Here is a 25,796-nt window from a genome sequence, read left to right on the forward strand (position 1 = left end):
TATATTCAATCCCCCTCGCTATGAAGGCCAGCATCCCATTCGCCTTCCTGACCACCTGCTGCATCTGCAGGCTGGGTTTTTGCGACTCATGCACAAGGACCCCGAGGTCCCTCTGCACCGTCGCCTGCTGCAGTTTTTCGCCATGTAAGTAATAGTCCTTCCTACCATTATTCCTACCAAAGTGGACAACATCGCACTTGCCAACATTAAATTCCATTTGCCAGTTCCTGGCCCATTCGCCCAGCCTATCTAGATCCTTCCGCAGACTTTCCACACCCTCCGCACAATTTGCCGTTCCACCAATCTTGGTGTCATCAGCAAATTTCGACACCATACACTCGGTTCCCTCCTCCAGATCATAAGGAAGGAAATCTGCTGTCCTCACCCAGACTGGCCCTGTGTATGAGGGGTATGGTCTCGGCTCTGTGTGTGAGGTATGGACTCAGTGCTGTGTGTGAGGTATGGTCTCGGCTCTGTGTGTGAGGTATGGACTCAGTGCTGTGTGTGAGGTATGGTCTCGGCTCTGTGTGTGAGGTATGGACTCAGTGCTGTGTGTGAGGTATCGTCTTGGCCCTGTGTGTGAGGCATGGATTCAGCCCTGTGTGTGAGGTATGGACTCAGTGCTGTGTGTGAGGTATGGCCTCGGCCCTGTGTGTGAGGTATGGACTCAGTGCTGTGTGTGAGGTATCGTCTTGGCCCTGTGTGTGAGGTATGGACTCAGTGCTGTGTGTGAGGTATCGTCTTGGCCCTGTGTGTGAGGCATGGATTCAGCCCTGTGTGTGAGGTATGGACTCAGTGCTGTGTGCAAGGTATGGTCTCGGCCCTGTGTGTGAGGGGTATGGTCTCGGCCCTATGTATGAGGTATGGTCTCGGCCCTGTGTGTGAGGTATGGTCTCGGCCCTGTGTGTGAGGTATGCCGAGGTATGCACACAATGCCGAGACCATACCTCACACACACAGTGCCGAGACCATACATCACACATTGTGCCGAGACCATACCTCATACATAGGGCCGAGACCATACCCCTCACACACAGGGCCGAGACCATACCTCACACACAGGGCCGAGACCATACCTCACACACAGGGCCGAGACCATACCTCGCACACACAGGGTCAAGTCCATGTCTCACACATAGGGCCGAGACCATCATCTTATACACCTCAATCAGGACCCCCTCAGCCTCCTCTGCTCAAAAGAAAACAACCCAAGTTTATCCAACCTCCCTTTGTAGCTCAACTGCTCCAACCCAGGCAACATCCTGGTGAATCTCCTCTGCACACTCTCCATCATTCTAACAGTAATGTGACCAGAACTGCAAACAATGCTTCAGCTGTGGCCTAACCAAGGATTTGTACCGCTCCAACATAACCTCCCTGTTCTTATAACCTATGTAAGAAGTCTCACAACACCAGGTTAAAATCCAACAGGTTTATTTGGTAGCATCGTGGTTTATAATCTATGCCATGACGGGTAAAGGCAAGTGTTCCATAGACCTTTTTAACTCCCCTATTAACCTGTCCTGTCACTTTCAGATATCTGTCAGCAAGCATCCCAGATCTCTCTGAGCTTCCTGCCAGTCATTGAGTAGTCCCTTGTCTTGTTATTCTGAGCACTAAGTACTTTCCCTGTCATGTCTTCATCTTCCTCAATGTCTATGTGTTCTTGCCTTGCTTTCACTGTTGAATTGTGTACAGTTCTGGACGCCACACTATTGGAATGATGCAACCGTGTTGGAGAGAATGCCTAAGAGGTTTACAAAAATGAGCCCCAGGGATGAGAAACTTCACTTATGAGGATAGACTGGAGAAGTCGGGACTGCTCACCTTGGAGAGAAGAAGGTTAAGAGGAGATTTGATAGAAATGTTCAGAATCATGAGAGGTTTAGACAGAGTAGGTAGAAAGAAACTGTTGCTACTCGTAAAAGAATCAAGAATGAGAGGGCACAGATTTAAAGTGATTTGCAAAAGAAGCAAATGTGATGTGAGAGAAAATGTCTTCACACAACGCGTGGTTTGGAATTCACTGCCTTGAGGGTGTGGTGGAGGCAGGTTCAATCGAGGCAGTTAAGAAGGTGTTAGATAATTACTTGAACATAAGCAATATACAGAGGTACGGGGAAAAGGCAGGGAGGAATGGCACTAAGTCATGATTCTCATTTGGAGAGCCAATGCAGTCACGATAGGTCAAATGGTCCCATTCTGTGCCCTAACAATTCTATGATCCTGAGTTCCAGAAAACTCAGGAAGCTTTTTCATCCAGAGCTAAATTGTGAACCCCCCCTCGCCATGTCAGTATCATTGTGATTGTGTGAGTTACATGCTGAAATTAACCAGCTGCCTCTCCCAGGGCCGATGCCTGTCAGCAGCCGGTCTCTCAGAATTGACATACAGAAGTTGGCAGGTTGAAGCTGAGCTCCCAACACACTTAAAATATTATCAGATTAGTCAGTAAAAGACAATAAAGAGTATATTATGGAAAGTGACTTGAAACAGATTTGACTTGATTCGATTTATTATTGTCACATTTATTAGTATACATTGAAAAGTATTGTTTCTTGCGCGCTCAACAGACAAAGCATACCGTTCATAGAGAAGGAAAGGAAAGGGTGCAGAATGTGTTACATCATGGCTAGGCATAGAGAAAGATCAACTTAGTGCAAAGTGGGTCCATTCAAAACTCTGATGGCTGCTGGGAAGAAGCTGTTCATGAGTTAGCATGGTAGCACAGTGGTTAGCACTGCTGCTTCACAACGCCAAGGACCCGGGTTTCATTCTTGGCTTGGGTCGCTGTCTGTGTGGAGTTTGCACATTCTCCCAGTATCTGTGTAGGGATTCCTCCCACAATCCAAAGATGTGCAAGTTAGGTAGATTGGCCATGCTAAGTTGCTCCTTATTGTCAGGGGGCTAGCTGGGGTAAATGCATGGGGCTTTGGGGATAGGGCCTGGATGGGATTGTGGTTGGTGCAGACTCGATGGGCCAAATGGCCTTCTTCTGCAGTGTCAGATTCTATGAGTTGGTTGGTACATGACCTCAGACTTCTGTATCTTTTTCCTGACGGAAGAAGGTGGACGAGGGTTCGTCCAGGGTGCATGGGGTTCTTAATTATGCTGGCTGCTTTTCCGAGCAGTGAGAGGTGTAGACAGATTTTCCACGATTTCGACCTCCTCCTCTGTCCAAACCCACAAATGTTGGAAGTAAATGACTTGAGCCATTATCTCATGTGGCCAGGAAACTCTTAATGTTGTAATGAGGCACAAGAGTCATGCAGATTAAGGTTTGAGCTTGAGACATGAGCAGAAGAAAATTGTACTTTGTAAAGTCAAACCACTTCCTTTCAAATGGGGCATTCGCTAATTTCTTGCAACTTTGAAAAATGGTGACCTTTGTTTACAAGGTCGAAAGACTCCAGTGGGAGTTTCAGATTATCTTCTTCACTTAAGGGAAAATCTGTAGGAGGTTTCTCTCCCCATAGCATGGGAACAAAATGCCCTTCTTAAATCAAAAGGCCGGAGAACTGTGGAACATTGTTCAAATCACATGTGAATTCTTGCAGGAGAGACCTCCTACAAATTGGAGTGAATGTCCGTTTTAGAATGCTTAACTTCTCCCAAAATATTTTCAATGGCTGTAAATAGTCTATTCTTAAAAAATGCCTTTGCTTCTTTTCCATTTCCTCTGGGACACACAGAAAGGGATGTGGCAGAACGATTCTTATCAAAACATCCTAATAAGGAAGACAAAGGCGAAAGTGAACAGAGATTTACAGATGGTATTGCGATTCAGGCGGCTTGTTGGAGTGGATTGTTCTTGGATATTGTGTTTCACCCCATCCTGTATATCTTGAACTTTAAAAGTCATTTGGATTGAGTTAAGAACAGTGGCACAGTAGTTAGCACTGCTGTCTTACAGTGCCGGGGACCCAGGCTCGATTACTGGCTCAGGTCACAGTCTATGCTGAGTCTGCACCTTCCGTCTGTGTCTGCGTGGGTTTCTTCTGGGTTTCCTCCCACAATCTGAAAGCCGTGATGCTTAGGTGCGTTGGCCATGCTAAATTCTCTCTCAGTGTACCTGAACAGGCAGGAGTGTGGTGACTAGGGGATTTTCACAGTAACTTCATTGCAGTGTTAATGTAAGCCTACTTGTGACACGAATAGATAAACTTCAAACTAAAAAAATGGTTGTCTGTGAGTTGCCTCACACTGAAATACTTGAGGGTGAGTTATTCCTGAAAGGTCTGATCCACCAGAAATTCTATAAAGCACTGTTGGTATCAAGATCAGTGGCAGCATTGAGTTTTACTGTTTGACCCGCACATCTTGCAAGTGACAGAAAAAACACGACACGTGCCAATCAGTGAGTGCCAATGATTTTTGTTTTTCACTAGCACTGATCGAAAAGAAGGCAAATGGGATGTTGGCATTTATTGCAAAGGGACTGGAGTATAAAAGTAGGGAAGTGTTGTTGCAATTGTATAGGGTGTTGGTAAGACCACATCTGGAGTATTGTGTCCAGTTTTGGTCTCCTTATCTGAGGAGGGATGTGGTGGCATTGGAGGCAGATCAGGGCAGGTTCGCTAGATTGATTCCGGGAATAAAAGCATTGATGTCTGAGGAGAGGTTAAACAGTTTGGGCACATACTCGCTGGAGTTTAAAAGGACAAGAGGGGGATCTGATCAAGGTATATAAAATTTTAAAAGTGATTGATAGAGTAAGTGTGGATGAAATATTTCCTCTTGTGGGGCAATCCCAAACAAGAGGTCACAGGTATAGGTTGAGAGGTGGTAGATTTAAATCTGAGATGAGGAGGAACTATTTCTCACAGAGGGTGGTGAATTTGCAGAACTCACTGCCCCATAGCGCAGTGGAGTCTAAATAGTTGAATGGGTTCAAGAAGGAAATAGATATATTTCTAATAAAAAAGGGATATAGGAATATGAGAAACAGGTGGGAAGGTGGATTTGAGACCTGGAAGCGATCAGCATGATCTGACTGAATAGTGGAGCAGGCTTAAAGGATGAATTTGCCTACTTCTGCTCCTAATTCCTGTGTTCCTCTGTTCACACTGCCCTTTCTTTTGCAGTGATTTAGCTTCCTGCTTTTTTTTTAGTTGATGGGCCATTTACTAAGTGCTTTTTCCATTTTCTTCATCACAGTCACCATTTGTTACGATCATTATGGGTCATAATTGAGGTTGTCCTTGGTTAAGAGAAACCACTGGGGAGGCAAGGCTCTTGATAAACTTAATTCTGCTAACTATGTACAATAATGATTTAGCACGAGGCTCTACACATGGAACTATCTCTCAGCATACTCTGTTGTCACGTAATCGTTTACCACTGATGATATAGATTGTGTATTTACATTAATATTTTACATTACAATATTTATTGGAGATTAGAATAATGAGGTGATCTGATGAAAAAATATAAGATTCTGAGGGGGCTTGACAGGGTAAAAGTAGAGAGAATGGTTCCCTCAGGGGGAAATTGGGAACCAGGAGGCATGGTTTCAAAATAAGGTCTCTCCCATTTAAGATGGGGGTGAGGAGGAATTTCTTCTCTGAGATTAGTTGATCTCAGAATTCACTACCACAGAGAACAGTGGAGGCTGGATCACTGAACACATTCAAGGTTGAGTTGAACAGATTTTTGATCTATAAGGGAGTCAAAGGTTATGGGGGCACTGGCATAAAATTGGAGTTGAGCTGACATTGATATCAACCTTGATCTTATTAGGTCTTTGACACAGTGAGTAGCATCCCTGCCTCTGAGCCAGAAGCTCTGGTTTCAAGTCCCTGCCCAGGACTTGGTGGCCAATGAAGGTAATATGACCATAAAGGTTAATTGTGTCAAACTGCAAATCCTTCCAACATCCCAATTGCCGGCGATTAGAGCAGGAGAGACTCCTGCTCAGCCATGCTTGGTGTGGAGTGGCATCTGTCAAGCAAAAAGCCTCCAGAAACAGACAAACAACTTGTCCCATCAATGACTAGCTATGGAAACAGACAAAAATCTGTCTAGCTTTCAGCTACTAGATACGGGAAGAAAACTGGAATTGGAATGATCTTATTGAATGGCACAGCAAATTCGAGGGGCTGAATGGTCTATTCCTACTCCTAGTTCTTGCGTTCTTATGAAAAATTTTTCACAGTCTTCGTAGCCTTTGTTTAACGCTATTTCTGACATGTCGTTTGTTGTCTGACATTGGTTCAATGTTTCAGCTATTTCCTTCATCATTTTATTTTTTTCTCTCTCAGCTTCTAAGGTGCCAAGTAACTCTACTACTCTCTTTTTATATACTGATAGAAGCTCTTTTCTCAAAGACTTTCAATTCTAATGTTTCTGGTTGGTTTCATTTCTTATCCTATTTTCCCCTTTGTCACTTTTCTTGGTCATTCTTCAATGGTATAAGTACATAAGAACTAGGAGCAGGAGTAGGCCATCTGGCCTCTCGAGCCTGCTTTGCCATTCAATATGGCCATGGCTGATCTTGTCATGGACTCAGCTCCACTTACTCAACATAACCCTTAATTTCTTTTTCTGATCAAAAATCTATCTATCATTGCCTTAAAAACATTCAGCAAAGTAGCCTCAACTGCTTCACGGGGCAGGGAATTCCACAGATGCACAGCCCTTTGGGTGAAGAAGTTCCTCCTCAACTCAGTCCTAAACTTGCTCTCCCTTATTTTGAGGCCATGCCCCCTTGTTCTAGTTTCACCCGCCAGTGGAAATAACTTCCTTGCTTCTGTCTTATCTATTCCCTTCATAATCTTATTTGTTTCTATAAGATTTCCCAACATTCTTCTGAATTCCAATGAGTAAAATCTCAGTCTACTTAGTCTCTCCTCATAAGCCAACCCTCTCCGGAATCAACTTAGTGAATCTCCTCTGTACCTGCTCCAGTGTCAGTATATCCTTTCTCAAGTAAGGAGACCAAAACTGAACACAGTACTCCAGGTGTAGCCTCACCAGCACCTTATACAACTGCAACATAGCCTGTTTTTAAACTCCATCCCTCTAGCAATAAAGGACAAAATTCCATTTGCCTTCTTAATTACCTACTGCACCTGCAAATCAACTTTTTATAATTCATGCACAAGGACACCCAGGTCCCTCTGCACAGCAGCATGCTGCAATTTTTTACCATTTAAATAATAGTCCATTTTGCTGTTATTCCTACCAAAATGGATGACCTCACATTTACTGACATTGTACTGCCAGACCCTTGCCCACTCATTTAGACTATCTATATTCCTTTGCAGACTTTCAGTGTGTTCTGCACACTTTGCTCTGCCACTCACCTTAGTGTCATCTGTGGATTTTGACACACCACACTTGGTCCCCAACTCCAAATCATCTATGTAAATTGTAAACAATTGTGGTCCCAACACTGATCCCTGAGGCACACCACTAGTCATTGATCGCCAACCAGAAAAACACCCATTTACCCCCACTCTTTGCTTTCAGTTAGTTGACAAATTTTCTATCCATGCTGATGCATTACCTATAACACCGTGCACCTTCATCTCATGGAGCAGCCTTTGGTGTGACGCCTTGTCAAATGCCTTCTGTAAATTCAATCTAAAACACTTGCAACCCTCAGGCTTATTAGTCATCTTGGTAACATTATACACCTCTTCTTTTAATCTAATGTTATTTTTAACCTCTTCAGCTAACCATCTTTTTCCTGTGGAATTTTCATTTTTCAGTGGAATGTAGATCCGAAATATTTATTTAAATTTATGCCTTTCCTCATCCACCATCATACTTTTTCATCTGTTTTCCCAATCTACCTCAGCCAGTTCAGCCCTCAGAGCTGTATGATTGGCTTTCTTCAACCTTTCTACTCTAGTTCTGGACATATGTATATTAACCTCAAAATCAATGTTAAATTCCTACATAATATGATCACTCTTTCCCAAAAAATACTTTACTATGAGGTTACGAATTAACCCGGTTTCATTGCACAAAACAAGTTCTAAATTAACTTCGTCCTGATTGTTCTTGACGTGTGGGCCACGATTTTATGACCCATCGATGGGCAGAGTGAGGCAGTAGAATTGCGCGAGTGCCAAGAAATTAAGATCACGCCAATTCCTCAGCTCTTGCGATTTTGTGAGACCCGGATTTCTGGCGAGGTAAGCCTCTCATTGGAAATGAGGGAAAGGCTGAATAATTTATTCAAATTTACTTAAATGAAGATTTGCACCTGTTTAGTGAACCCAGTGTTCAGTTGCCTGGGCTCACTTGCTTTAATGGCCTCACTGGGGAGAGATACTCTCCAGTGAGGAAAACACCTACTCCCCATGAATGGGCAACAATTGTGTTGGCCTCACTGGTGGAACTGGAGGCCTTTGAGGCCCCCTGGGACTGCCAAGGGCAAAGGGAAAGGTGCCCCTTGGGCAGTGCCAGCCAAGCAATGGCAGCTTGGCCCTGCCAGCCTGGCACATGGACAATGGCTAGTGGGCACCTTTGCATTGCCCCTGGGCTATTGAGGGCAGGGCCAAGGGCATTGCCTGAAGGGGGTGGAGCCTGAAGTGGATAGGACCAGAATGGGAGGCCCAAGCTGGGAGGGAGTGGGGGGGGGCTTCTGCGCACTCTGCAGATGTGATTGGATTGAGGAGGAGCGGTGGCTGCTGCACACTCTGCAGTTACGATGAGATCAATGGGGAAAGGGGGGTGATCAGTCTGGACAGTGGGGGCTAGATGTCCTTGCAGTGTGGAGTTGTGATCAGCCATAGGCCTCCGTGATTGTGGGGGAGGGGGTGCTGTGTTGAGGCTGCCTGCAGCAGCATGGGCCTGACAGCTCTCTCTACAGGCTGGCTGGCGAATTAAGCGCAGCCCAATACCTGCAGCAGCTAGAAACAACCTATACCATTTTTTCAATGACTAAGTACGTAATTTTGAGTGTGAAATCTCACCCAAAAAATTTATCAGGAACTCTCCCATTTTCACGCTAGCTGGACACTTAGAATCATTCTCGTAAAATTCCGCACATAGTTCTAGGAAACTGTCTTGAATGCATTCCCTGAACCAATCTGATTTCTCCAGTTTATACCTTTGTACCTTCTGTCTAGTTTGCACCTGCACCAGATGTACTATAGTGATTGAAGAAGGCTTTCCCAAGGGCAATTAGAGATGAGCAACAAATGCTGGCTATCCAAACAACTCCTGTATCCCGCGAAATAATTTTTAAAAATTAAAATTAAAATGCCCTGTGATTATGCTATTCCTTTCGAAGAAAACTCCTCTTATTTCTTGAGTAATAATCCATCCAATTGTAAGGCTACTGTTAGAGAGTTTATAAACTAATCCCACAGGAATTTTCTGACCCTTGTCATTTCTTATCTCCACCACGCTGATTCAATTTCCTGCTCTTCTGAGCCAATATCCTTCCGCGCCACTGTCCTTATGTCATATTTTATCATCAGGGCTGCCCCCCACCCTGCTCCTTTTCCATTTTGTCTGTCTTTTTGAAATGTCAAGTATCCTGGAAGATATCGTTCCCAACTTTGATCACAGTGCAACCACGTCTTCGTAATGTCTGCTAGATCAAAGACATTCATCACTATTTTTACCATCCATATTTCTATCTTATTATGAATGTTTTGTGCATTCAGACAAAGTGCCTGCAATTTTAACTCTTTATTGGTTTTTCATTGCTTGACTCCACTATTCGAAACACCTCGTGGCTGGTCTCTCACATGCTAGCCTCTGTAAACTAGAGGTCAACCAAAACTCTGCTGCCTGTGTCTGAACCCGCACCAGGTCCCAATCCCCTTATACCCTTGCGTTCGCTCAACAACATTGGCTCTCAGTCAAACAACATCCTGACTGAAAAATTCTCGGCCTTGTTTTCAAATCCCTCCATGGCCTTGCCTCACTCCATCTCTGTTATCTTCTCCAAACCCACAATCCTCCAAGTTATCAGTGCTCCTTAATCCCAACTTTAACAGAAAGAAGAGCAAAATACTGCGGAGAGTGGAATCAAACAGAAAGTGCTGGAAACGCACAGCAGGTCAGGCAGCATCTGTGGTGAGAAACAAAGTGAGCATTTAAGGTTGAGATGGCCTAAAACATTTACTCTGTCTCCAGTGCTATCTGTCCCAATTATAGTTGCCTTTATGGGCAGCACAGTGGTCCAGTGGTTAGCACTGCTGCCTCACAGTGCCAGAGACCTGCGTTTGATTCCCTGTCACTGTCTGTGTGGAGTCCGCACGTTCTTCCTGTGTCTGCGTGGGTTTCCTACCGGTGCTCTGGTTTCCTCCCACAGTCCAAAACATGTGCTGGCTAGATGAACTGGTCAAGCTAAATCCATCAGTGTACCGAATAGGCACCGAAATGTGGCAACTTGGGGATTTTCACAGTAACTTCATTGCAGTGTTAATGTAAACCTACTGCAACACTAATAAATAAACTTTAACCCACATTGCCATAAAACAGATAATTTAGTCATTTTTTATATTGTTAGTTGTGAGTTCTTACTGTGCATAATTTGATTACTTCAAAAAACCCAGGGATTATGCAACAGTAATTAATTGGCTTTGAAGGATTTTCAGATATCCTGTGGAAGTGGAAGGCACTCTGTAAAAGCAAGTTTTCTGTTTCTAAATAGTGGGGAAATTTAGGAAAGGAATTCTGGAGCTTGGAGCCTGGGTGGATGAAGATACAGTCAAAAGTAAGGCAAAGCGAGCAGGAACAACCTCGGAGGAATGGTGATGGGATAAATGGAGGGTGGTCATCGGTTTAGCTCAGCTGTCCGGATGGTTGGCTTGTGATGCAGGGGGATGCCATCAGTGCAGGGTCAATTCCTGTACTGTCTGAGGTTATTCATGAAGGCTTACCTTCTCAACCTTGCCCCTCGCTGGAGGTGTGGTGATCTACAGGTTAACTCACCTCCAGTCAGTGCCTATGGTCATCTGGGACAATAGCAACTTTCCATCTGTTAATCCATATTCAAGCTAAGAGTTAATAAGACCATAAGCCATAGGAGCAGAATTAGGCCACGCAGCCCATTGAGTCTGCTCTGCCATTCAATCATGGCTGATATTTTTCTTCTCATCCCCATTCTCCTGCCTTTTCCCCATAACCCCGATCCTCTTATTAATCAAGAACCTATCTATCCCTGTCTTAAAGACACTCAATGACCTGGCCTCCACAGCCTTCCACAACAAAAAGTTCCACAGATTCACCACTCTCTGGCTGAAGAAATTCCTCCTCATCTCTGTTTTAAAGGATTGTCCCTTTAGCCTGGGGTTGTGCCCTCTGGTTAGAGTTTTTCCTAGTAGTGGAAACATCCTCTCCACATCCATTCTATCCAGGCCTCACAGCATCCTGTAAGTTTCAATAAGATCCCCCTCATCTTTCTAAACTCTAATGAGTACAGACTTAGAGTCCTCAACTGTTCCTCATATGACAAGCTCTTCATTCCAGGGATCATTCTTGTGAACCTCGTCTGGACCCTTCCCAAGACCAGCACATCCTCCCTTAGCTATGGGGCCGAAATTGTTCACAATAGTCCAAATAGAGTCTGACCAGAGCCTTATACAGCCTCAGAAGTACATCCCTGCACTTGTGTTCTCAATCTCCCAACATGAATGCTAACATTGCATTTGCCTTTCTAACTGCCGACTGAACCTGCACATTAAACTTAAGAGAATCTTGAACAATGACTCCAAGTCCCTTTGTGTTTCAGATTTCCTAAGCATTTTCCCATTTTGAAAATAGTCTATGCCTCCATTCCTCCTTCCAAAGTGCATAATCTCACACTTTTCCACATTGTATTCCATCTGCCACTTCTTTGCCCACTCTTCTAACCTGTCCAAGACCTTCTGCAGCCCCCCTGCTTCCTCAATACTACCTGTCCCTCTACATATCTTTAGGCAAGGCAGGATTTAAACTTTGTAAAATCAAAAGTTACAGAAGTTGTATACATGAAATTAAAGGATCAAGTCAGTAGTAATAATAGCAGATGAATAAAGGTGGCACACAATGGATTTTTTCACAACAAATCCCTTCCCTATCCATATTAACAGACAGTTATAAGTGACTGGAAACTATCCTGGTTAGAATCTTAATAACAACTTTATCTTTTTAACCTGGTGCAATAAATTGGCTGCTAAACCAATGATTTCACATTATACATTGTCCATTTAACTTCCACTGTGCATTTACTGAGACAAAACCAGTACAGTTTTTGGATTATTGAAATAATGTTCCACACTTAGTTTGAGCCATTGATGCAGCATTTATTTAACCTAGGTATTTGGGCAAAATTCAAAAGCTTTACTTTTTCTCCAAATCATCTGAATCATTCTGAATAAGCTTATATGTGAGTTTAATTTCCATAAGAACAAAGAATAATACAGCACAGACCCATCAAGCCTGCACGGATACATGGGGTGGGATTTTCCAGCTACGCTCGCCCCCAAGACCAGAAAATCCCATCCAAGGTGAACAGACCTTTGCATAGTCCTGTCCTGCCCACTAAGGTTCCTGTCACGGATGAAGTGGGAGAATTCCACCCATTTTCTATCCCTCTGTTCACCTCCCGTTCATGTGTCTGTCAGGATGCACCTTGAAAGTTGCTATCGTGCCTGCTTCCACCACCTTCACTGGCAGTGTGTTCCAGGCACCCATCCCTTCTGCATGAAAACCTCTTCCCACACATCTCTCCTAAACTTACCACCTCTCACCTTAAACCTGTGCCCTCTTGAAGTCGACCCTTTCACCCAAGGAAAAAGCCTCTGTCCACCCTAACTGTGCCTCTCATAATTTTGTAAACCTCAACTGGGTCACCCCTCAGCCTCCGTCTTTCCTGTGAAAATACTTTGAGTTTATTCACTCTCTCGCTCACACCCAAAACCCTCCAGACCAACCAAACCCCCTTTGCGTTCTCTCCAAAGCATCCTTCTGATAGTGTCGTGACCAGAACTGCATGCGGTATTCCAAATGCAGCCTAACTAATGTCAATTCCATTGCAAACCTCATTAATGACAACAACTGTAGGTGGCTGTTACTCCATTGCATGCTGGAAAGTAATTTTGCAGTCAGATTAATCTACAGGAACACAGGGAAGGCTGTGTAACTAGTATTTGTGAGCAGTCAGTTCCCTTAGATTTAGTGTACTAATCTTATCACAGCCAGGACAGAGGTGCGTTGGCAGTACATTAGAAAGCGTGATTAAAAGGGGAAAGCTGAAATTGCTCTTGTGTCAGCTGTTTTCCTTCACAGGATACTGAGTGGTTCCTGTCACTACCAGATACTGATTGCATTAAACCTCAATCCAGAAATGCTTGTCAAAAATCATTTCCTCAGCCAATTTGGACCTGCTGAGGTTGGAATAGCTTCGTCACATCCAAGGTGGCCTTCATTGTTTAGAGAGCCGGGTTCAGTCCTTCTGATTATAGCAGATATCCGCACTAGGGGCTAGCACTGTAGCTTTGCCCAGACATTAAGAGGACAGCATCCTGAGCAAACAGCACTGGCATTCATAAAGCATTCCTGCAGTGTGATTTATTGGTTTACTATAACATTCACATAGAAAATTATGCAGTAAACACACTTGGGAAGCACGTGACCAAATAATCATCCATTGTCCCGTTGTTCATATTGTACTAAGTTGGCCACAAAGAAAGAACATAATTATTTCATGGGGTTAAGTCCAGTTTAATTTCTAAACTCCACTAACACGTTTTTAACTGAGGTTTGCTTTTAATTTAACATGAGCTGTGTGGGTCAGACCTATAAAGTCAAACTTTCTATTTACAGAAAGGCGAACAATAGTATTTCCTTTACTCTAGTAACCCTTGATATTAAAAGAAATGTTACAAAGCACTCTGTTCCATTTATTGTAAAAATAATGATGTGGACCCACGCCAATCTACTTCCAAACTAACTCTTCTCAAGGATCTGCTGATCCCAAGCATTTGCTTGTGAAAACCAACTTTCAGATTGTTACTTGGTTTGTTGCCATTCCCTCAACTCGTACCTTGTCCCATTCGCCATTGTTCACAGCCTCACATTGGCTTCCAGTCAAGCAACATTTGGTTTTAAAATTCTTACCCTTGTTTTCAGATCTCTCTATGGCACACTCCCTCTCAATTTCTGCAATCTCCTCCAGCCACTCCTCCATTTCTGGCCTTTTGAGCATCCCCAATTTTAATCATTCTATAACAGGCCTTCAGTTGCGTAGGTTCGAAGCCCTTGAACTCCTTCCCTATAGATCACTGCTTCTCTATCTCACTTTTCTCCCTTAAAGACAATCCACAGAGCAGCACAGTGGCACAGTGGTTAGCACTGCTGCTTCACAGTGCCAGGGACCCGGGTTCAATTCCAGCCTGTCTGTGTAGAGTTTGCACGTTCTCCATGTGTCTGTGGGGGCTTCCTCTGAGTGCTCCAGTTTTCTCCAATGGTTAGGTGGGTTGGCTGTGCTAAATTACCCCTTAATGTCGGGGGATTCGCAGGGTAAATATGTAGAGTTACAGGGATAGGGTCTGGGTGGGATCATTGTCAGTGCAGGCTCGATGGGTGAGATTTTACGGCCTTGCTCAGGCAAGACTGTAAGATCCCTCCTGAGGCCAAGAGAGATTTCTGTTGTGGGACCCTCACCCACGCAGATTCCGGGGTGGGCGAGGTGATAGAGTTGGGCTGATGGGCCTAATGGCCTCTTTCTGCATTGTAGGGATTCTATGATTCTAAATCTACCTCTGTGACCAAGCTGTTGGTCATCTGACCTTGTATCTCCTTACGTGCATCAGTGTCATACTTAGTTTTATCATGTTATGAGGAACCTTGGGACGTTTTATTATATTAAAGGTGCTGTATAAATATAACTTGTTGTTTGTTGTCTATGCTGTTACCGTGTTAACTGGTCACTTTCAAATTATAAATTTTTTAAAGATTGGTTTATCCTGGACAGGTAATGTTGTAAACTTGGTAATAATGGTGTTACTAATGCAAAAGACAAGTGAAACTGATTTAATAATAAAAGGGTGATTTCTGCAGAACATTTCTAGCCCATTTTTTATTTTTACATATCGGAGCAGGAGTAAGCCATTCGGCCCCTTGAACCTGTTCCACTATTTAACTAGATCATGGCTGATCATAGATCCATACAGTGCAGAAAGAGGCCCTTTGGCCCATCGAGTCTGCACCGTACACAATCCCACCCAGGCCCTATCCCCATATCCCTACATATTTTACCCACTAATCCCTCTATCCTACACATCCCTGGACACTAAGGGGCAATTTCTTAGCATGGCCAATCAACCTAACCTGCACATCTTTGGATCTTCCACCTCAAGGCCATCTTCCCGAACTAGCCTGGTATCCCTTAATATCATTGGTGTCTAAAAATCTACTGAATTCTGCTTTCAACATATTCAATGACTGAGTCTCCACTGGAGTACGGAATTCCAAAGATCTATTTACCAGAATTATAGAGAGCGGGACAGCCTGATCTTGGGTTTAGACATAGCTCGCACAACATTGAGGGCCGAAGGGCCTGTACTGTGCTGTACTGTTCTATGTTCTATGATATATGTTCCATGTTCTATCTATCACCCTCTGAATTTTGAAATTCTAGTTGGGTTTGGTGAAAAGCTCTGGTTTGGATTGGTGGGAAGCTCTGGTGGGGATTGGTGGATATTGGTGATTGGAGTTGGATCAGCAATCTCCAGTGGAAGGCAGCAGTGGTGGGGAGAGTGGAGGGGTGCGAGGAGGGTGCAGGGGGTGTAGGAGGGTGCGAGGGTGTCGGGGATGCAGGGTGTGGGGGACGGGGAGGTGCAGGGGGTGTGGGTAATAGTGGTTGGTAGGCACCCAAGTGGTTTGAAATTAGAGCTCTCAATTTCGAGGCAGCAGTATTAATGGGGGTCACTGTCCAGTTTCCAAATGTTTCACAAATGGTGGCACAATGGTTAGCACTGCTGCCTCACAGCGCCAGGGATCGGGGTTCAATTCCGGTCTCAGGTCACCACCTGTGTGGAATTTGCACATTCTCCCCGTGTCTGCATGGGTTTCCTCTGGGTGCTCTGATTTCCTCCCACAGTCCAAAGATGTGCGGGTTAGGCTGATTGGCTATGCTAAATTGACCCTAGTGTCGGGGGATTAGCAGAGTAAATATGTGGGGTTAGGAGAATAGGACATGGATGGGATTGTGGTCGGTGCAGAACCGATGGGCCAAATGGCCTCCTTCTGCACCGTAGGGATTCTGTGATTCTACAGTCAGATAGGTCAGAATCTGATCAGCTGATTTCTTTAGCTAGATTTAAATCATTGCCAAATTCAAAAGATTCAATGATAAATTGGTACAACTTCTAAACTCTCTTTCAACATAGTAACATGCTCCAGCCCAACTAGTTTTCCATAAATTGCGAGATATATAATTGCAGGAAAGAAACAAATGGGCCTCATTTTTCTTTTTCCATGGCTCCGACAATTATATTGTGATTTTAATGATTTTTGTCTGAGATCCACTGGGAATGCTATGTTTGTTTTTCCAGTGGCGAGAAATTCACCTCTTTGAGATGAAACCAAACCCTTCATTCCGCTCCAGAGATGATCTTCTGTCTAATTAATGTCTTCCTCCCATCTGCACGCTTGTCACTTGGTTCCACTCAGCAGAACAAACCAGGAGTGGCAGTGGAGCAGCTCACGGTAGGACGGGGATTTGGTGCACACAAGAGGAAGCAACTCCCTAACCTGACAGCACAAGGTTATGGAGTGCAATAACTCTCAACAGGCAAGCATCCAGTTCAGTCAAATCCCAACCCAGCAAATGAACCGAAGGCCATGGACCAGGACTGTGGGGCGTTCCACATTTGGAGAGCTCTGAACAAACATTGCAGAGAGTATTTAAAGAAATGACAGCACTTGTACAAACAATTTGAAGCCACCATCTGATGAGCTACTTTTATGCGATGATGAGCTATGGTGTAATTTTAGTAAACTACCACAACTGGGCTGTGACCCATTCCACGATTTATGGCTTCGGGTAATCAGATGGTTCAGTGTGGTGGACTGGTGGAGCTTCCCTTTGGGAGGCAATGCTCCATTAATCACATTTTTTTAAAGACCACTCCTTTACATACTGATTCGATAAAGCTAACATTTCAGGCATGGCATTATGAGTTTGTCACTTTGTCTTAATTTTCAGAATTCTGATAACTTGGGCATCATAAAAGTCGGGCACACAATTCCCTCCCCAACCTGCCTAATTCCTGTCTTTCGATTGAATTTGCAAAAACCTCAATGCAGTATCAACATGAATGGGAATTGTGGCTATTTCACCTCAAAGCACAAGTTACTGTCCACAATTACATAGCTGCACACAAGTGGAAAGTGAACACACCTTTGAATATGTTTATTTACACAACGTGAACGCACATAGGACGGGATTTTACAACATTGCTCGGGCATGGCTCATAAAATCCCGCCCGAGGCTAACAGAGAATTCTGTTTGCGAGTGATTCCGGGGTCGGTGAAGTGGTAAAATTCCGGCTGTAGTTTTTTTTCCCAGGGAAGGCGAATTGAAAATTAAAGGGCAAAGGTTTAAGATGAGAGGGGAAAGATTTAAAAGGGATCTGAGGGGCAACTTCTACACGCAGAGGATGGTGTGTATATGAAGTGAGCTGCCAGAGAAAGTGGCTGAGGCAAGTATAATAACAACATTTAAAAAGCACTTGGATAAGTACATGGATGGGAAAGGACAAGAGGGATATGGGCCAAACATAGGCAATTGGGATTAGTTGGGAGGGCACCATGGTCAGCATGGACCAGTTGGGTTGACAGGCCTGTTGAAGAACATAAGATCTAAGAGCAGGAGTAGGCCACCTTGCTCCTCGAGCCTGCTCCACCATTTGATAAGATCATGGCTGATCTTTCTGTGGACTCAGCTCCACTTACCTGCTTGCTCACCATAATCCTTAATTCCTTTACTGATTAAAAATCTATCTTTGCCTTAAAAATATTCAATGAGGTAGCCTCAACTGCTTCACTGGGCAGGGAATTCCAGAGATTCACAACCCTTTGTGTGAAGAGGTTCCTCCTCAACTCAGTCCTAAATCTGCTTCCCCTTATTTTGAGGCTATACCCCCTAGTTCTAGTTTCACCTGTTAGTGGAAACAACCTCCATGCTTTTATCTTATCTATTCCTTCATAATCTTATATGTTTCTATAAGATCTCCCCTCATTCTTCTGAATTCCAATGTATAGTCCCAATCTACTCAATCTCTCCTCATAAGCAAACCCTCTCAACTCCAGAATCAACCGAGTGATTCTCCTCCGCACTCCCTCCAGTGCCTGTATATCCTTTCTCAAGGAAGGAGACCAGAACTTTACACTGTACTCCAGGTGTGGCCTCATCAGCACCTTACACAGCTGCAACATAACCTCACTGTTTTTAAACTTCATTCCACTAACACTGAAGGACAAAATTCCATTTGACTTCTTAATTACCAATTTTTTGCATGGCCTGGAGGAGATGGGGCCTACAGGGACAGGGCCTGAAGGGGGCAAGGCCTACAGGGGCAGCCTGAATAGGGAGGGAACGAGGGGTCTGCTGCACACTCTGCAGCTGTGGGAGGGGGACCCGCTGCACACTCAGTTGAAGTTGGTGGGGGTGGGGGCATGGGGTGGGGTGGGGTCGGTGAGGCGGGGGGATGATTCCACTGCCATCCTGCAGGTAATGAGTAGGGGGGGGCACTGAGGAGCAATCAGTCTGGGCAGTGTGGGTGGGGGGGGAGGTGGTGATATTTCTGGGCAGTGTGAAGTTTGCAATCGGCTGTGTCCCTTGTGATAGCTGGGGGGTTGCTGGGTTGAGGCCAGCTGCAGCAGCTGAGGCCTGACAGATCTCTCTCATACTTTGTCAGGCCTCTGCTGTTGCAATTGCACATGTGCACCCACAGCAATCTGCACATGCACAACACCTCCCTCTGCTGCTAGAGTAAGCTGGCTAGCGAATTCAGCCCTGCCTACTGTCTCTGGTGGCTGGAAACAGACTAGCCCATTTTCTCATGCACAAAGTGCATAAGATTTGGGAGACTCACCCAAAAATAGATCTGAAACTCTCCCATTTTCACACTAGCTGGACATAAAGAATTTTTCTCATAAAATTCTGCCTATTAGGTTAGCTCACTATGACACCTAGTCCTCACCCATACTGACATTTAATATGAGGCTAAAATTTGAGTTAGAATCATTTGGCGTAGGTGTTAAAAAAGTGGAAGATATTCTTGCAGAGTCCATTCCAACTGATTCAGGCTGGAATTCTCCACTCTTGTATGCCCCACCACCGCTGGTGTGTGAACAAAACATTTGGCGCTCAGCCAAATATTTATTCACAGCAGCAGGATCTGAGAATCTCAGCTGTGGGTGAGGTCGAAGAGTTCTGGCCTCAATCCATAAAATCATGGTGTGGTTTTAATAGTACAGTTCATCTTGTAAGCATCCACTTGAATTTGACAGTATGACTTTGGCAGTATGACAGTTCAACTGAAGTATTGAAGAAATGAATCTGCTAGGCCAAATCTCAGTCTTTGTGGCAGCAGCAATTAACCTGGAAAAATGTCACAAGGACCTTCACGTAGGACCTAAGAACTGTGGATGCTAAGGCAAGGAAGGAGAGGTTATAAGTAATGACTAATAGTTTGACAAACAAGACAGGTTTCAAGGAGAACTTAAAGGACGAAATGGAAATAATGAGATGTTGGGGTTCAGGACAGAAAGTAGCATCCAGAGAGCCAAAGGCATGGGTGCCAATGGTAGGTTGAAGGGAAGTTGGAAGAATACAAGAGCCTGGAACCAAGACAGTTTGGAGGAGGGGGTTTACAGAGTGGAGGTGTTGAGGACATGAGATATTTTAATTATAAGGAGAAGAATAAAGGAGGCATTGGCTAGATGATTAATCCAAAAACTCAGCTACTGTTATGGAGACCTGGGATGGTGGAATTTGAATTCTATAAAAATTATCTGGAATTAAGAATCTACTGATGACCATAAAACTATTGTCAATTGTCAGACAAACCCATCTCGTTCATCGATGCCCTGTAGGGAAGGAAATCTGCCATCCTTACCTGGTCTGACCTACATATGACTCCAGAACCACAGCAATGTGATTGACTCTCAACTGCCTTTGGGCAACTAGGGATGGGCAATAAATACTGGCCATCCAGTATTTATGAAGCCCATGTCCCATGAATGCATTTTTTAAAAATTACATTTGAGGCTTTGGGGACCAGGTACAAATGTAGGTTAGCAAGGATAGGCATGGTGGTTGGGCACAATTTAGGATATGATAGGGACAGCAAAGTTTCTAGGAGGCAACGTGGGGAAAACTGGAGTATCTATAGAATAGAATCCATAGAATCCCTACAGTACAGAAGGAGGCCACTCAATTATCACGTCTGTACTGACCACAGTCCCACACAAATCCTATTCCCATAACACCACATATTTACCCCAGACACTAGGATCAATTTAGCATGGGCAAACCAGCTAACCTGCACATCTTTGGACTGTGAAAGGAAACTGGACCATCTGGAGGAAACCCACACAGACACAGGGAGAATGTGCAAACTCTACACACTCAAGCTGGAATTGAACCTGGGTCCTTTGCGCTGTGAGGCAGCAGTGCTGACCACTATGCTGCCCTTAAATAATTGAGTCTAGAGGGTGACAAAAAAATGATGGTCTCAGCAGGTATTGGGCTGAGGCAGGGAAAAGACAGGCAGTGTTAACAAGCAGACAGGCAGCGTGCTGAAGAGGATATGGGAGTACAGACTCAGATAAGAGTCTAAAAGAATTCTGACTTTGAAAACAAACTGGTTCAACCTGGGACAGTGCCTGGGAAGGTGGCTAAAGTCAATGGCAAGGGTGCAAAATTTTGGAATTTTGGCCTTTGGGAGTCCAGTGCAGGCTTGAGTCAGGGCCACTGCTTCTCGAGATAACAGCAGTGGTGGGTAGATGGCAATGCCAGCAGCTAAGAAACTCGCTCTATTTACTGGGACACTGGCCCAGTTCTATGTGCATTCATCTATCAACTGTATCAGCAAAGCTGTCTAAACAGATGGCCAGTCATCTGTTTTGCTAGATTGTCTCATTGACTGACCTCAAATACTCAGTAATGGATTCAAGACTGCGGGAATGCTTTGAATCCAAACTGTGAAGGGGAAGGCAAGTTTTGTTTGATTGACAGCTTCATATGTTTGTAATAAGTTAATCTTTCTTTGAAGTGGATTTTAAATGCCTATTTGTCTATTTGGAAAAGGCTATGAGATGTTAAGTGGATTAAAGGTTTTTTCAATGGGAATATTAATGCCTGTGTTTGATTGACTATTTTATGAGCCTGAAAGAAAAAAAAAATTTTCAAAGAAAATTCTGAATGGATGATTGTTTTAATTTAGTTGATGAATGTTTCACAGACTTGCCAGTGTTATTACATGCCACATTGGTCCTGTAGTCCATGGATACTGGAAGAATGTCTCAATGTCAGGACATTAAATGAATGTGAACATCAAATTACAGATCCTCTACACACATTATTTTCTGTTTCTCCATACTGTAGAATGCAAAATGTGACTCAATTTGCTGGATAAAGTACTGTAAGGCATCTGAACCCAAACATAGCACTGGTCAATTTGCCTTTTAGGGATAGAATGAGAAGAGAAGCCACACTGGAGATGTTGTATCTCTATTTCAATAGATATGAGGGATGTCAAGCTATGACAAGGACAATGCACAATGATCATAGTCACAAAGGATGTCATTTACAACTTTAGTTTGAGATTCTTGCTGCAGTGACTGAAATGGGAACCAGATGGGAGACTTTCAAAAAGGGAACTGCAGGAAAAAGTGGCATGGATTTGAAAGCTGTAAAATACTTACGGACTTTGGGGAGGAAAGAGAGATTGAAAACAGGTCAAAAGGTCTATGAACCTAAAATTTTAAAGACATTGACTTAATTTTCATGAGAAAGCAGCAGAGGTCCAAAAATCATTGGGCAAGAATTTAAATGTGCTATATGATATAAACATAATTTGTCTTAATCACGGTAAATCAGTGTGGTATTCTATTGATGAGTACAATATCTGAAGGGTGGCACGGTGACACAGTGGTTAGCCCTGCTGCCTCACAGCATCAGGGTCCTGGGTTCAATTTCTGGCTCGGATCAGTATCTGTGCAGGGTCTGCACGTTCTCCCCGTGTCTGTGTGGGTTTCCTACAAGTACTCCTGTTTTCTCTCACAGTCCAAAAGAAGTGCTGTTTCTGTGCATTTGGCCATGCTAAATTCTCCCACAGTGTACCCGAACAGGCATCAGAGTGTGACAACTAGGGGGATTTTCACAGTAACTTCATTGCAGTATTAATGTAAACCTACTTGTGACAATAGTAAAAAAACTTTTAAAACACTATGTTGGATCCCTCAAAGCCCATTGTATATGTCTAGTATAGTAATTCCACCATTCCAATATGTTTGATGGGAATTATATATCAATGCAGTGTTTCAATCCTCAAGTATGGTTTTATTAAAGTAACAACATTGATGCCAGCTTTATATTTAAATGTGACATCAAAAATGTTAGTAGCATCTAATTCTTTAGCTGAAAAAAGTGATGTGATGTCCTGAAACTACAGGTAAAGTTGCAAAAAAACTGATACAATGTTAGCACCCTAATGCTTTGTAAAGATTTGCTTTTTGGGATTGCTCTGAAACAAAGTACAGTGTAAATGTCTAAACTGACTTGCCTGGCATAGTTCCTGCACCCCACAGGAACTTACCCATCACCACGACAATAGCAGCCTAAGGAGAAGCTGCATTTGGAACAGAAATTAAAATCGTGAACCCCAAGTGAGCATTAAGTTATGGCCTGCCAAATTTCCAGAGCTGGGGAAAAGGATGGGAAGTAAGTATACAATGGCAGCCCTTCATGTCCTCTATTTGGCCCACCCAATTGGAGGGGGGGGGGCAGGGGTGGAATAGCATGAAGGAAATTTTCAGTCCTAGTTAACAGTCAGGTACAAAGTGGTCGAGAGAATTGGTTGAGAGGTGGAGGTATCTATGTGATAGTCAATCTCATTGATGTGGAGATGAGGAAGAGAAGGAAGCTGAGGTTAGATCTTTACTGAGTTCTGGAATGAATTATGAGCAGATGTCTATAAATTGCATTCACTTCCAGTAAGACTTCTAGTGACACGAAGGGCCCGATTTTACCATTGCATTGCGCCCGTTTTCGGGTGTGAAAATGTGATAAAGACGGGTGTGAGGCCATTAACATGATCCGTGCCCAAGTCCATGCAGATGCCCACCTTACCGAGACCCAGGAACGGCCACGATCTGATTTGTGCCCAAACCGGGTGCAATAGCAATTTAAATGCATTTGCGTGTATTCTAATTAAATTGATGAACTGCCTGCCCAACTTTATCAGCATTTCCCCCTTTACCACCGCGTTCGCCGATCTGGAATTGCACAGAAACGGACATGCTAAATAAAAGTCTGGCGCTCCAGCTGCTGCAGAGGCGAGTTCAGAGCTTCCAAAGGCTCTCTGACTCAGATCGGTGGTGGTGGTGGGGAGAGAGAGAGGGTCAGATCATTCTGTGGTGGGCGGGAGGGAGGAGGGAGGGCCGATCGTTGGCTGGTTGGCGGGGGGGGGGGGGGGGGGGGGGGGAGCCGGCAAATCGTTGTTTGGTTGGGGAGGGAGGAGGGCAGATCGTTGTCTGGGAGGGGGGAGGGGGAGGAGAGTGAGGCCAGATCATTCTCTGGGGGTGAGGGGGGAGGAGAGTGAGGCCAGATCATTCTCTTGTGGGGGGGGGGGAGGGGGAAGGAGGCCAGATCGCTTCTTCCGGGGTTGGGGGGGGTGCGGTGGGTGTGAGGGGAAGGAAGAGGGATGTGGGTAGGATGTATTTCTGAGGGGGGGGGGGGCGGGGACGGGAGGGGTTTCGCTGCCACTCTGTGGGTGATTAGTGGGGGGAAGGAGGCAGGGGGTCACGATCAGCCTGGGTAGCAGGGAGGGTGGGTGGATAAGGGGGACAGTGATCTCCCTGGGGACCATCGCTCCCGCTTTTCGTTCCCAGGCCACTTTCTCCTCTTTCTGCGGCTTGGGAGCGATCTGACACGGGTGCGCTTTTTCAAGTCTTTTGTCTAACTGTGCATGCGCAGTTCGGAGCTCCAATCATTTTGGGTGCGCTAAGCCCCGCCCACAGTACGATTCAGACCTGCAATTGTTTTTTCAGGCTGAGTGCACACGGGGGCACCCGAAAGCAGATTTCCAAGTCGGATCTGAATTGCGCCCAGAATGAAAATGGTAAAATCAGGCCGTAAGAGGGGGCTGGATGTTCCTCTACCTTCTGAAAATGGATGGGTTTTGAGAAGGCACTCCAAGTCCCACACTGGCTGAACCCTCACAGATTATTTCTCTTCCACTCTCTGTCCACTGAATAATATGGCTGTTTGCGGAGAGGCCCTCAGGGCCCAAGAAAAAGAACGGGATCTAATAAACATTTTCAAATACTCTTTCTTAATTCACAGGAGAGGCTCGAATGTTTCGCTTACGTTGGACATGAGCAGCTTGGGAAATGTTGAATCATTCAGTGTTGCTCCCACGCCCCGTGAAAAGATATTTCTGGAGTATCTACGTTCTGCCAGCCGAGTGCTTACTCGATTGCAGCTGAAAGAATATGTAGCAAATGCCCAGTCCCTTCAAGCTGAATTCATGGTATGATACTCTGTGCAGTGAATTTTGTACTTCGGTTTAATCATACAAATTGTAATTGGAGAAACATCTCGCCCACATTCAATGGGACACAGCAGGAACCAATAGCTGTCTAAGCTGCAATTTGAACGAGGAAGGATCAAACATTTTTAAAGGTTTTTCACTGGAAGCTGAATATTCCAGCCAGGCTAATGTTATTTTAAAGCTAAATTGATAGACAAAAAGATAGATGAGGTAGCATGGTGGCACTGTGGTTCGCACTGCTGCCTGACAGCGCCAGGGACCCAGGTTCAATTCCGGCCTCGGTCATTGTCTGTGTGGAGTTTGCACTTTCTCCCCGTGGTCTGCGTGGTTTTCCTCCCGATGCTCCGGTTTCCTCCCACAGCCCAAAGATGTGCGGGTTGAGTGGATTGGCCATGCCAAATTGACCCTAGTGTCAGTGGGATTAGCTGGGTAAATGTGTGGGCCTGGGTGGTATTGTGGTCGTACAGACTCAATGGTCTGAGTGGCCCCCTTCTGTACTGTAGGGATTCTATGACATGATTTTATTATTTTTGTTAACTAAATGCAGTTGATTTTCTCCCTACCTCGATCTCATGTTCAATGTGGAATGAAATGTGGATGTTGAGCAATAAGAAAGGAGGTTCTGATGTATATAAATACATTTGTTCGCGAATATTAATCAATATGTGGAAAGCTCAGACATTGTCGATGTCCTGTCATTAGCATTCCTTGATTACAGAATGGGCCGGGTTAATGAAGTATTTTTTATTCATTCATGGGGCATGGGCATCGCCAGCTGGTAGGCATTTATTGCCCATCCCAGTTGCTCTTGAATGGCTTGCTAGGCCATTTCAGAGGGCAGTTAAGAGTCAACCAGATTGCTGTGGCTCTGGTGTCACATGTAGGCCAGACCAGGCAAGGATGGCAGATTTCCTTCCCTAAAGAACATTAGTGAACCAGATGAGCTTTCCCGACAACCGACAATGTTTTCATGGACATCAATAGATTCTTAGTACTTTAGTCATTCTGATTATTAACCCCAGAATGCCATTACACCTACATTGTGATAACGTTCCCGTAAAC

At 44.5% G+C, this 25,796-nt stretch overlaps 1 protein-coding gene across 1 annotated transcript in view; it reads left to right on the forward strand.

The window, feature by feature from the left end:
* The window catches only part of ptprr (protein tyrosine phosphatase receptor type R), a 203,565-nt gene that overhangs the window by 110,641 nt on the left and 67,128 nt on the right, over positions 1-25,796 (forward strand). The window contains exon 7 of the mRNA XM_080191203.1: positions 24,527-24,713. Within this exon, the coding sequence (XP_080047329.1) occupies positions 24,527-24,713 (187 nt within the window). The remainder of the gene's footprint in view (positions 1-24,526; positions 24,714-25,796) is intronic.

This window comes from Carcharhinus amblyrhynchos, chromosome 6 (genome assembly GCF_965287045.1).
Source record: "Carcharhinus amblyrhynchos chromosome 6, sCarAmb.v2.hapA, whole genome shotgun sequence".
Lineage (NCBI taxonomy): Eukaryota > Metazoa > Chordata > Chondrichthyes > Carcharhiniformes > Carcharhinidae > Carcharhinus > Carcharhinus amblyrhynchos.